The 13,814-nt window shown below is 38.2% G+C and overlaps 1 protein-coding gene across 2 annotated transcripts in view; it reads right to left on the bottom strand.

Annotated features, from left to right (window-relative positions):
• The window catches only part of man1a2 (mannosidase, alpha, class 1A, member 2), a 126,122-nt gene that overhangs the window by 23,763 nt on the left and 88,545 nt on the right, over positions 1-13,814 (bottom strand). For both annotated transcript variants that reach the window (XM_067443616.1, XM_067443617.1), the window contains 2 exons: positions 13,289-13,407; positions 10,195-10,275 (listed from right to left, as the gene is read on the bottom strand). In XM_067443616.1, coding sequence (XP_067299717.1) covers positions 10,195-10,275; positions 13,289-13,407 — 200 coding nt within the window. The remainder of the gene's footprint in view (positions 1-10,194; positions 10,276-13,288; positions 13,408-13,814) is intronic.

Here is a 13,814-nt window from a genome sequence, read left to right as displayed (position 1 = left end):
ACAACTCTGGTGGGCCTCGAACCTTCCATTCTTCCCTCCATCTAAAGAATGACCAGTGGTGTAAAGTAACAAATTACAAATAATTCTCTTACTTTAGTACATTTTAAGTGCTGTATCGGTACTTTTACAGCGCTATTTTCCCTAAACCTGCCGTTGCTACATTATGTTTATTTATTTTCCTGTCAACGTGATTGGCTAAGATGAATAATCAGTCCTGTGTAACCAGCCTAGAGTGAGAGGGGGTAAGTGCTGGCTGAAATCATCAAATGCCTTAAACAATTACTTAAAATTGACCACAGAATATTACATTTTCTAATACACGCACATATTCTTATAGCGCTACACAAGCTCGCGGTGCCATCTGCTGGAAACACTTCACTTCAGCTTGATTGTTTGCCAGGCTTCAAAGTGCACTACTAACCGATCATAACTACTAGATTTTTGTTCCTTACAACGATTCCGTTTAACATATAAACAGATAAACCTGCTTTCTGTCAGCATATTGAAGTACATATTTATGTATTCACACATGGCAATTTAAAATTGTAGTCCATGTATCAAATAACTTTAATAAAACATCAGATTCATATTTAAATCAGTTAATTTTTTTTATTGCAAGCAAAAATAATCAGTGGCGAAAATTGTGAGTTACTCTATTCTGATTTCTTAAGTGTATTCTTTTTACAGGAAAAAAAAACATCTATTGAAATTAAAGCAGTACATTGAATGTGTCTTGAAAAGAAAGAACTCAAAATAACTTTTTCTAGGTAGAACTGTTAATGTACAACCTTTTTTAATTAACCGCAAGAAATGAATGGTTGTCATAAATGTTACCAGATTATTTGTTGCTTTCTCAAATGGCGGTATTTTTAGTGCTAGCAGTAAAATAAAAATAAATAGTCAAAGAAATATTGAAATACTGTTGGTGATCTCAGGTTTTTTTGTTCTTATTGAGAATCATCCATAAAAAAGTAAGCCGCATTTTTAATTTGCAGGGTATAAGGTGGAATAACATTTATAGCATAATACTCACTACTCTTGAGTATTCTACTTTTCACTACTTTTCACTACTTTTTACTCCTACTTTGAGTAGTATTTAGGACAGGTACTTGTACTTTACTTGAACTAAATTTTTTGACAAGTAACAGTCCTTCTACTTGAGTATACTTTTTCAGTACTCTTTCCACCACTGAGAATGACTTCACCCTCCCAACAGCGCAGATACTATTTGGGGAGTAGATGACAAATGTGCAATCATCAATATTTTATTTCCCCCCCAGCAGTAGTCATCATAATTTCAGCGAGACCGTCAGACTACAACTCTGCAATCTCACCAAGTGATTTTGAGCAACAATGGCTAAAAAATATCTTGTGCCGATGACTCACGGGCAGACTCCTCCAAGCAGGGTAAGATCTGTTGCTCGTATCAGAGCAGGAACTGTGCGGTTGATCGTGTTTTTATGACAAAAGATAAAATGAATGCGTAGCAGAGAAAAGACCTCTGGTTCTCAGACACACTGCACAGCTGCACGAGCCACTGCTGAGGTTTTTATTTCCAGCATGTCTAACAGATGTTTATGTGGAGTCTATTAAAATGCACTGCAATACACTAGAATAGATGTGTTAGTACACAGCCTTTCAGATATTTCTGACACACGCACGGCAACTATGATGACAGAAATAACACAATGCTGTGCTTGCAAAAGAAAACTTGCTAAATAAAACCCTTTCTGAGAAAAACAAGGCTGGGGACAAAGAAAATAACTTATTTGCGCCTAGATTTTTTAATGGTTTTTCAATGAAGTCTCGCACGCTGAATAAAGCAGGTGCAAGTGGTCACTAGGAGGAGGAGAAGAATATTGCGGGAGAGTAGAGAAACTCTGAGAAAAGTGAGACACAGGCAGAGAGAGTAAGACAGAAGACAGAGAGAGTAGCTAATTTAGGCCGAATGAGTGCTTCCCTCAGGATTACTCGTTGGAGCGGCATGTGTTTGTGTGTGTGTGTTTGTGTAATTCCCAGAATGCAGATTTCGGAGCTGAAGCCTAATCTGGTTGATGCAGATCATAAGCGCCAGAGATGATCCTGTTATTACACATATGAGGATATGAGTATGGACATTCCCCACGATACAGCTTCTGCTTTCGGTACACAGATACACACACACACACACACACAAACACAAACACAGACAATGGTGCCCTCAGCCTGAGATGTTCCTTAAATGTCTAATGGAAGCATATAAAGAGATTATGGGGAACACATTGGAAATGGAGGGAACGAGCGTTTGCACAGAGGATTCCACAGGGGTTCAGGGTTAAAGCTGGATTCCTGCCCTCTCTCTCGCGCTGGGTCTCAGTATGTTTGTGCATCTGCAGCCTTTTATGAAAAACCTTCTGCCTGGTGTTTATTCTATCCGTCGTCATGGCAGCACTATCGGGAGCTGCCAATCAAGGCAGACGCAAACACCACCAATCTGACGCAAGCACAGCCAATCAGAGCGTCAGCATCACAGCATCAGAGACATTGTCTAATGAGAAATTAGGTTGTCGTCTCTGAGGAGAGGAGAAGCTTTTGACTAAATGCGCATAAACATTCTCAAAGCGAATAGCGACAGTCAGTACATTTCTACATTTACATTTCAAACACATTCTGCTTTTATTTAAAATGATTATGACTGGTTTATAAATAAACTGCATGGCTTTAGAAGTGACACATGTAAGAGATACACAGCTAAAAGTCTACAAGGAAATACAGTCAGGCTGTTCTTTAACTACCGTCAAACTTCTCTATTTTATGATGCCACTTTTCAGAGAATCCTCACACACATTAATCATGAATTTAATGTTTACAGAGCTGGATTAGTTGTGTCCATGAATTAATCTCAAATATTTCTCCCCAAAACAAAAAGATCTTTATCTACAGAGAAAACAAAGCTTGTTTTTTAAAAAATGTTTTTTTTTTTTTTTTTTTTTTTTTGCATTAAGCCTATTATTATTTAAGCCTACATGGAAAAAAAAACTCTTCTCACTACAATGGCATTTAGATTGTGTACATGTATAAAGTAAAATTGCACCGAATGTTGTATTTTACTGTATTGTTAATTTTTTAAAACACAAAATAATCATATTTTATAATATTTTTAAATTTCCATTTTTTTCAATGATGATTTGCATTAGATTAGATGATGTTCTAAATCAGCATAAAAGCAGTATAACTATTCTTACCATGATGTATAAAATCCAATAATTTATTAAACTTTACAGATAATAAGAAATGCTTTCTACATTACAATAATAAGATACTGGAGAAATACTTTTATGAGAGAAAAATCGATGCAAAACCTCTTAATGTTTTTTGGGATGAAATAACACCTGGAGACTTTTCATAAGATTGACCAATTATTTTGTCCCAGTTCTCAGCTGGCCCAGCATACGGTGTGTCTCATTTTACATCGATGAGTGTGGCAAACAAAACCGCAGATGGGATTTCAAAATAAACACTAACACCGGTGGTCTAGATGTACAATGCATAAAGCCAACAAGCCTTTATATAACCACTCGTTAGACGCTCAATGATGTTAACTTAACAGCTCATAGAACATCTTTCTGGCAGTTTCCAGGGTGTTTTTGGACTCACTCTCATCTACAAACCAAGTAATACAGCTACAAACCTGAGGCTCCTAGAAAACCAGATATGTTTATAAGGAAATTTCAGTGTGGATGGCCAGTTATTTGTATTCCAAGAGGAGATTTGACGGGTAATGGCATGACCAAAGTCTGCAGCACATCAAACACGCAGATGAGTAGTTGACAAACATTTTCTCATCCATCAAATCCCTTCTTAAATCTCTGTCCTTATCTTGCCTCTGCTGGGCCCGGGGCTGCGGTTCTGTTCTGCCTTTGATGAGATCTGTGTTTGACAGCAGAAGAGTCTGCTGCTCCCTAATGTGACACCGCATATTCTCTGCCACAGTGAAGGATATACAACCACAGGACAGCGCATCAACAGAGAGAGTGATGGTGAGGACGAGAGGGAGATAGAAAGCTAACTGCTGCATAACGCCAGGAGCAAACACCGTTTCCTCACACCATCTCAGCTGAAATAAATGCGTAAATAGAGACAAAGAACAAATATTTGCCTATGTTCTTCACTTAGAGCCTATGATCCTATTTGGCTTGAAGTAATGCTATGCTAAGAAATAAAACCTCCATCTGCACTGTCAAAAAACAACAACAAAAATAAACCTACTGATTTGTACAGCAATTGGGCTGTCAAACATACTGTAATTGAACCATCTCAGAAAGAACTGCCAAAATGTCTGATTATCTGCCAGAGCAAAAGGTGAAAAAATGATATTTGATTTTTTTGCACAGTCTTTGTCTTTCAAAGATAAGAATAAATGTGCTGTCTAGATCCACTGGAAAGGTCTGAGACCTTAAAGTCATCCAAAACTGCTGGCTTGCCGGTGCGGTACCGGGAACATTTTTTTATGAGGGTCTTAACCACAGAAGGAAAAAACAAATCGATAAAAATGCATATTCCAAGATGTATTTAGAAAGAGTTATTTAAAACGGTTATTGAGCCAGTCACTTTAATGACCAGAAAGGAACAAGTGCTTCTCGCTTTTCTTCACATCAAACATCTAATAAAGTGCCTTTAGGTAAACTATCCAATGTAATAGATAAAATAAAACAATTATGATACTGTGGCGAGGTGGAGAAGCGAGAGACTTGGGAGGAGCGAGTCCTCTCATGAGGGAGCTCAGCTGCATATAAGGACGAGCGACACCAGTGAAGGACGGGAGAGGACCAGGCCTGGACGTTACGTTACGTTGAGTGTTACCCCGGTCTCACTCGCTCCTCCCATGTCTCTCACTCATCCATCTCGCCACAAATACAAAAATATATTATTTATAAATAAAATTAAATGATTTGCCTAATAACAAAAACTACAAATTATTATTAAGTTATTTTAAACGTGTCATGCACTGGCTTTTAATTTTTTTTTGATACTGTTGTCTGAGGTCAACTTATGACATACGTGTGGTTTTTACTTTCAAATACATCACTAATAAGTACTAGGCTATTTTCTACACTGGTTTAGAGGCCGTCTCCTGAATGCTGGGTTTTGATGGCGTGCCACATGCATATTTAATGAGCTTCAGCTCCCATTTCAGTTCACGTGAGGGACGAATTGTCTTGAAACAATTATCTGACAGCTTAGTCTCAAAAATTATTTATCAAATAAACACAATGATTTATCTCTCATCCACCCGTGATTGATTTGTTTTTTTATTATATAAAAAAAGGTGGATATAAGTGTGGACCCCCCACACATGCGTGCGCTCTTCAAACACAACGGAGATCAAGAAATTAATGTTATTTTACTATTTGAGATTCACCGGCCTGCCAACATGCTTATGTTTTGGTAGCCCGTCTGGAAAACACATAGCCCCGGGACGTTGGGTTGCACGAGCCCTAGGAGTCTGAACCTGAATCGCAAAGAACCAACAAATAAGGGATTCCCCAGCCTGTGACAGTGTTGGTATGCTCTGTTAGACATGTAACACACATGATCAGTACAATCTCAATGCAATACTATCGCATATAAAAAAACATGTTTTACTCACATAAGTGTGTTGCACCATTCCTGTCGGATCCAATATAGAAGGCACAGCATTGTGTTTTAATCTCAATATATCTGCAAACCCAGTGTCTGTGTCTTTTTACAACATTTACAAATGATTATCTTGCTATCTTTGGCATGTTTATTGCTCAGTAACATGATCAGTCTAACTCCGCGAGTTGGTGGGGCGGAGCTACAGAAGCAGCGTACACATAGAGGCGGCGTTGCAACCTTCTATTACGTCATTGATTTGAGAGCCTCGTTTTCTGGGCCTGGTGTCTATAAAAGCTTTTCTTTGACTAACAAGGAAGTTTTCAGCTCTGAAACTTACAGGATATTCTTATATTATCATGACCTTTTATATATATATATCAAAGGCTCAAGGAAAAGTTGATTTCTCAATTCATACCCCTTTAAGACATAAGTGTATGAGAAAAAAATAAAAAATAAAATAAACAAATAAAACGAAAAGAGAGAAATGCACACCACTTTCCATCATCAGTCATCTCATCTCCTCTCTAATGAAGATGGGTTGCTGAGTGGACTGCTGTATTAAACTTCTTTCATTCACATCATCTCAAACTTAACCCAATACTTTCCATCTTTCTCTCCCTCTCATTTTCAACAAAGTGCACAAAAAAGAAGCTGAACACTTGAAATAACTTGCAAATGATTTAGAGCAACAAAAAGCTGAGGCCTGTAGCAAAATAATGTTGCTCAGAGGACTACATTTTCCATAAACAACAATATCATTATTTCAGGGTACAACTTCAGTTGTGCTTTTTTTGACAAGCATTTCTTTAACACAGTTACAGTCTCAAATATCACACTTCATACGCACTTGCGGCTTTACAACATGCGCATGTCCGTGAAGTCCACAAAACCGCAGGGTGTCCCATTTGTCATTTTAGGTTTCAAAAGGGAGCTTGCAAACACCAACACAAACATGGTAGTTTCTATGCACACTACATTGCATCTAACTGACAGTCAAGTCTGCATTACATCACAAAGTGTGGACCTGGAGGATACCGTTTGAGACCGGGCCATAGAGAAAGAAATCTGCTATCCCACTAGCTAATACCAACAAATAGCCATGTTGCTTCCACTAATAATACAAATAATAACTAAAATATAACCAATCCAGGCTATTTTGAAATATGTATGTGACATTTCTGCAAAAGGAGAAATATTTCACTGCACTTATCAGGTGACATGTCCAAAAGAGATGTGACATTTGACTATATGACTATATGAGCGATGCTTTTTTCTCCATTGCAGATGTGGGTTTATTAAACAGCATGTGTATACATTTTTGCAAAATGAGGATTTGTAGCACGTTTCATGGCATTTGAAATGTCCAAAGTGTCCAAATGTCAATAATCTGCCCAGTAATTGTAATTTGTGTGAAACAAGTGAAGTTGTTTGTGTTTTACTGCCTCTAGTATTTATTTCAACTAGAAACTGCAGTGAATTGTATTTTATATGTATATTTTGTAAAAAGAGAAACACATTTCCAATGATCCTGGGTTGATACACAACATGCACCAAAGGGGGGAGAGGAGCTGAGGAACATGGAAGGGAGACTGAGAAAGGGAGATGAAAGAAAAGGATAAAAAAAAAAAAAAACAAGAGGACCAAAAGACAGTGGAAGAGGGGACAGAGGGACAGCAGAGTAAACATCATCTATCACAGCACAGGGGTTCTGCTGGAGCCGGCTGACAGGCTAGAGAGAGAGAGAGGGAGGGAGGGAGGGATGGAGGATGTGGTCTTGCACAGGAGAGAGACCCTCCAGAGCTGATAGAAGTACAAAGTCCTCTGTCTTTAGATCAGATTCTCTTCTCCAGCCTAAAAAACACCAACTGGACATCAGTCCAGTACACATTTCTCTCTATTCTTGACTCTCCCTCTACTACCCTCATCGACTCTCTCCATCATGCCTGATCAAGAATCTCTAATTAAAAGAGGCATGGATTTTCAGACTACAATATTCAGCCTTCAGTCCCTCCCTTTACCATCAGCTCTGTGCGGGCTACAATGCATATAGGGGACATATATAGAGACACTTCCTGAACCAAGGAGATCTAGAGTATAATAACTAGAGAATGCTTTTCATTAGCACTCCTATACATCTCAAAGGTCACTTCTTGGCTATTGCATGATCCCCTGAAAGAAAGTAATTTTAAATCTGCCATCTTTGCTCATGGGTTCCCATAATGCTGTAGATACTATATCTACCAGAAGAGTATGCACATCTTTATGAAAAAGTGATAATAAAAAAAAATGGAATTAAAGCTCCAAATTAAAGGTAGTTCTGGGCAATAGCAATAAGAAGATCATTTTCATATTATGTACAGTATGAATTACCAATATTAAAACAATATACTATTTTGTCTAATTATTAAATTATTAATAAAATATGAAACTAAAATCCACAATTTCAAATGCTGCAAGTGAATTTATGCATCACAACAAATGTAGAGCAAAATGGATATTAATTTTGAGATTTACAAATGATTATATTTAAAGGTGCACTATGCAACTTTCTAACAATTTACAAATAGTTGGAAACATTTGGGATATTGTAAGTACTCAACTGTAAAAAATACATAAGAATGGCCTAGTGGTTTTTGGATATTTTACTGCAAAAATACTACATAGTGCACCTTTAACTGGGTTATTAATTATTAGTGCTTCTAATGCTTACGTTTCAGTGAGGGATGACAACAAAGACAATCTAAAATGTAAAAAACACGCTATATTTACATTTACAATATATTTAAAATAACAACTTAAAATTAATATCTACCCAGCAATGCTTTTTGTTTAAAGTGATAGTTCATCCAAAAATGACAATTAGCCCCATTAGAGGACAATTAGAGGATTTACTCACCCTCAAGTCATCCTAGGTGTATATGACATTCTTCTTTAAGACGTATAAAAGCTGAGTTATATTTAAAAAGTCCTGGCTAATCCAAGCTTTATGGATTATTTGGTGAAGTCCATAAAAATAGATATGTTCGTCAAATAACATGCTCCACACGGCTCCGGGAGGTTAATATAGGCATTCTGAAGCAAATCATTGCATTTGTGTAAGAAAAATATCCATATTTAAAACTTTTTTAATGAAAGTTCCGGCCAATCATCATCCGTGGAAAATTGTGTTCTCGGAGTTCAAGATGCATACACAACGTCTGATGAGTGTACCTGGTAGCGCAAGCCTTTGAACTGCAGAGGCACTTTCAACACTTTTCCCATAAACTGAATACAGAAGGATCGGCCGAAACGTTACTTTATAAAGTTTTAAATATGGCTATTTTTCTTACACAAATGCATCAATTCAATTAATTTATTACCCTCCCGGAGCCGTGTGGAGCACAGTATTTGACAGACAGATGCATTTTTATGGACTTCAAAAACAGAACAACAATCCCTGCCATTATAAAGCTTGGATTACCCAGGATTTATATAACAACATTTATTCGTCTGGAAGAAGAATGTCATATACACCCAAGGATGACTTGAGGGTGAGTAAATCATGGGCTAATTTTCATTTTTGGGTGAACTATCCCTCTAAGCTACACCATCATTTCAATGTCTCTCATAACATCAGTGCTTGTTTTGATTCGGATATCTGCTAACGTAATGTTTCCTAAATAGGATTAAAAAAAATCCCTTTTTGGAGACTATATGCTAGATATATAAATGCAGCGTTAATGATTTAAGATTTAATGTCTTTAGAAAAAATTCATTTAATCAGATGACTTCACTGTGCGTTTTTCAGTGGCAGTACAAGCACTAGTAAATTTGACACTCTGCCTCCAACATTCAGCACATGCTGTATAGCATGTCTATGACAGCGCGTATGTGGGAAACACTCAGATGAACATAGTGTGACTGTGCAGGAACTGAGGCCTGACGCCCAGGCATATCAAAACACTGTACTAACAGAACAAAAGGTCACTAGGGACAGAGAGGCAGGCAGGGGACAGACCAATGTGATGACTTTGTATGCAAGTGTAGCGAGTCCAGTATCTAAACCCATTCAATGAAGTGTGTGGAGTGGCAGCGAGGTCGTGCCGCATGGCTGCAGTTTAATTCCTTTGCATTTTCACCTTCAGACTAAAAGGAAAAGAACATTATGATATGCAACGGAAGAGATACGCTGCTTAGTGATGGGGTAAAAGAGAGAGAGAGAGAGAGAGAGAGAGAGAGAGAGAGAGAGAGAGAGAGAGAGAGAGAGAGAGAGAGAGAGAGAGAGAGAGAGAGAGAGAGAGAGAGAGAGAGAGCATTTGTGCCCTTCTCCATTAATGCCCATGGGCAGATAAGACAGAAGGACAGCGTTAATTAACATGGGCTTGAGAGAGGGACATTTATTTCCTCTGAAAAAGCTGTTCTTAGTTCTCTAAGCCAACATCATTGCCCTGAGGTGAACTCTCTCTGTCCAGATCTTCATCTATGTGGAGACATGTACACACTTTCATCATTCGAAACAACTATGGAACTGAACAGCACAGACAGAGAAGAAACACACAAACTTGCAAAAATCAATAAGAAGTGATAATAACGTACCTCCTGTCCAGAGAGGTAGTATGCAGCCAGAAGCCCTCCAATGAAGCGGATGTTGACCTCAAAGACAGATACTTCTGCATTCTGTAGAAACAAAGGAAAAACGAGAGGGAGTTAGAGCAAAATAGTTTTTGCCTACTTTTTCATGGTCCTTGAATCCCAAAGTATTTCCCATGATTGCATAGTAACATCTTCAATGAGGAAATGAATATGGCATCCTACACTCAGAATAAAAGATACACTGCTGTTACTGGAGCGGTACCCTAAGGTACAAAACCGAAAAGGTACTAATATGCATTCTTAAAGTACTGATATGTACCTTTTAAGGTACTCATATGAGTACTTTAGGGGTGAGTAAGGTACAAAGATGTACCTTTTCACTTTTTTACCTTAGGGTACCGCCCCGGTGACAGCACTGTACCTTTTTTTTGTGAGAGTGTATCAGAGCATGGCAAATGATATCAAATAAAATGATTACAATACAAAACGAATGACACCTGTACAATATCAAACTTATAACTTAAAGTCATTGATATATAACCATTTAAAGGTTTTGCGGTAAGATTTTATGGTTTTGAAAGTCTCCCCAAGGTTGCATTTATTTAATCAAAAGTAATATTGTAAAAATATTATTACAATAAAAAATAAAACATTTAATTTAATTTATTCCTGTGATGGCAAAGATCAATTTTCAGCATCATTACGCCAGTCTTGATGGTCACATGATCCTTCAGAATTCACTCTAGTATGCTGGTTTAGAGCTCAAGAAACTATTATTTTGATTCGTGCTGCTTTATATTTTCGTGGAAAATTGACACATTTTTCAGGATTCTTTGATAAAGTTGAAATGTACGGAGCCTCTAAAGGGACAAGGTTGGAAAAATGAGTGAGCGAAAAAAATATGATATGGAGGAAAAATGATTTGTCGATTGTTTTGCTTTCTTTCGCAAATAGCTCAAAAGGGAGCTCTTTCACACCACAGTCATTTTAAAATAAATATTTTGTAAGATTATGTCTTAACTGTGACTTTTGATCAACTTAATGCATCCTTGTTGAATAAAATCATTAATTTTAAAGTATACATTTATTTAATTTCAAAACAAAACAAAAAACCTTACTTATCCCAAAAGTTTGAATGATAAATAGGTTTTTTGTGTGCAAAATATTCAAATATATATTCAATTTGAGATTACAAGAATAGTATTGCTAAAAACAATCTTTAAGGAGAAAATGAAAGGGATTTTTACTTCCTGAAGGCATGCAGCACTGTCAAATGAACTTCAATTCTACATCAAAGCTGATTAAAAGATCTCTCAGTGAGACAGAAATGAATGCTGGAGCAGAGCCTGTGTGTGTGTTCGTATCATCAACATCCATTTTTGTCAGCTTCAACCTTTATTTAGAGAAAATAACCATGAAGCTGTTTTCCACTCACACAAAGACTGCACCACAAACAGCAGCTTAATACACAAGTACTATATCTTAAAGGTATACAACGGCAAAATAACCAATTCAACCAATGCAGAAGAGAAAAAACAAAACAATCTTAACACTATATATCAATGGCATGGTTGTACTCCAAGCTCCCAAAATCCTGTTTTAGCCGTCTCACAATCCCATAATCCACGGCACCTAAAAACAGCACCTGTGTTGTATACTGCTTATGAAATACAAGCAGGTTTTCCAGTTCTGAACAGAACGCTTCTAAAGCATCTTATATTGACTAGGTTTTACACTAATTTGATAAGACAAGAACATGCTTTAACCAACCCCTTTCACTTAGCATTCATTTAGCATGTCTATTAATTTTGACAAAAGTGAACGTGCACCAGATTAATTCAGATATGACCGTTTCCTGACCAAGGTCCATTAATTCAGTTTTTGGTTTAACAGCTGCGATTAATGCTGATGGCAGGCAGCCTCATCCATCATCACAACAGAAGCAAGGAAAGGGAGAGAGAGAGACAGACATGCATTCTTTCTTCTGCGGAACACAAGCAAAGCTATTTTTAAAAAGGTCTCAGTGTGTTTTTACACATATAATGAATGTCGGTGGGGTTCAATCAGATGTTTCTGACCCCAATGATTTTCATTACTCTAGTCTTCAGCGTCACATGATCCTTTAGAAATCATTCTAATATGCTGATTTGCTGCTCAAGAAACATTTACTGCTACTTTCAATGTTGAAAACAGTTGTGCTGCCATTTCACACACTTCCCTTCCTTGCCCTATGCTCTGCAGTTTATTCCCCTACTCCAAAAAATCCTTCCAGCACCTCCATCCCACTGTGACACGCTGAGCCCTCAACTGCCAGACCCAACGGTCCAAGTGTGAGTCATCCCTTAGAGTGCACATGCTTCGTAAGATACACTTGTCCAAAAGTAACAGTGAGGAGGGGAGAGAGAAGAAATTAGGTCACTGCTCAAAAAGCCAGAAAGATGAACTAAACACACAGAGGAGATTTCAGGCACGGTGAGTCCTTCTAAAAGAAAGGTAGCAGAAGGGAGACCGGAGAAAAATGACACAACAAATCCAGAGAGATGATAAAGCCGAGAAGACAGGTTCTCCATATCTGATGAAGGAGAGGCCGGAAAAACAACTGATAGGGAGAGAAACTGGAGAAATCCCATTAATGGGTTAGAATGTGAATGCAGACGGAGAAGGCGAGCAGGAGACACAGGGCCCCTGGGGCCACTTGCTGGCCCGCTCATTCTCTGACATCTAATTCTAGCTAATTCTGGAGGCAGAGCTCCGGCGGATCGCATTGTTTCCATGGCGCCAGTCTTGTCTCCTGGATACGGTGATGTGTCACATCAACTCTTTTCTCGCCACATGCTTTTCACGTAGTGCCACCACAATCTGATCAAAACCTGAAATATTCACACACGCTGAGGACTGAAGTCTTTGAGGAGTTATGAGGTGGCGAACGACTGTTAATACAGCTGTGTTAGTTGGCTGCCAAAGTATACGGCTTACCACTGTGAAACAACAGCGTCCTGAGATATCACTGCGTCTATAAACAAAAACAGACTCGCTTCGCCCCAAACATGCAAAGACAAGTGCTGTTGGTGATCTTGCGTGAGTCTTGTCCACTTACCACACTGAAATCCAGGTTTTGCTCGATCCAGTCCTGGCCGTCCTTAAACTCGTCATGGAGGCCCATTATGTAAAGGGTATCCAGTGCGTCTACTATAGTGGCCCCCATCTGGGAATTACCTGCGAAGAAATGTGAAATATTTACTGAAAACATATGCACAACACTAATTAAAATGAACGCAAACTTAAAGTTACATAATGAGGCCCATCTGAAGCAAGCTATATTTGCATTAGTGTGAAGCTTAAAGCTCCACTGTGTGATATTTTCCCCCATCTAGCGGTGTAAAGGTATATGACAATCCAGTGAATATTAGTTTCTGTTCCTCTCAATTCCGATTTCGTTTTAACTCCTACGGTGGCCTATTTAGTCCAAGATTAACTTGGCTTCCAGTTTGACCTCGTTCATGACTGCCATCGAGTGTTAAAACGCAAAAAGCAAAGCTTGAATTTACGGGTATGTCCCTCTTTGGCTAATGTACTTTCAAGATGGAGGGGCAACATGGCGACCAGCATTCGAACCCCTCACC

Source organism: Pseudorasbora parva, chromosome 5 (assembly GCF_024679245.1).
Source record: "Pseudorasbora parva isolate DD20220531a chromosome 5, ASM2467924v1, whole genome shotgun sequence".
NCBI lineage: Eukaryota > Metazoa > Chordata > Actinopteri > Cypriniformes > Gobionidae > Pseudorasbora > Pseudorasbora parva.
This window is presented reverse-complemented; position numbering and strand designations above follow the sequence as displayed.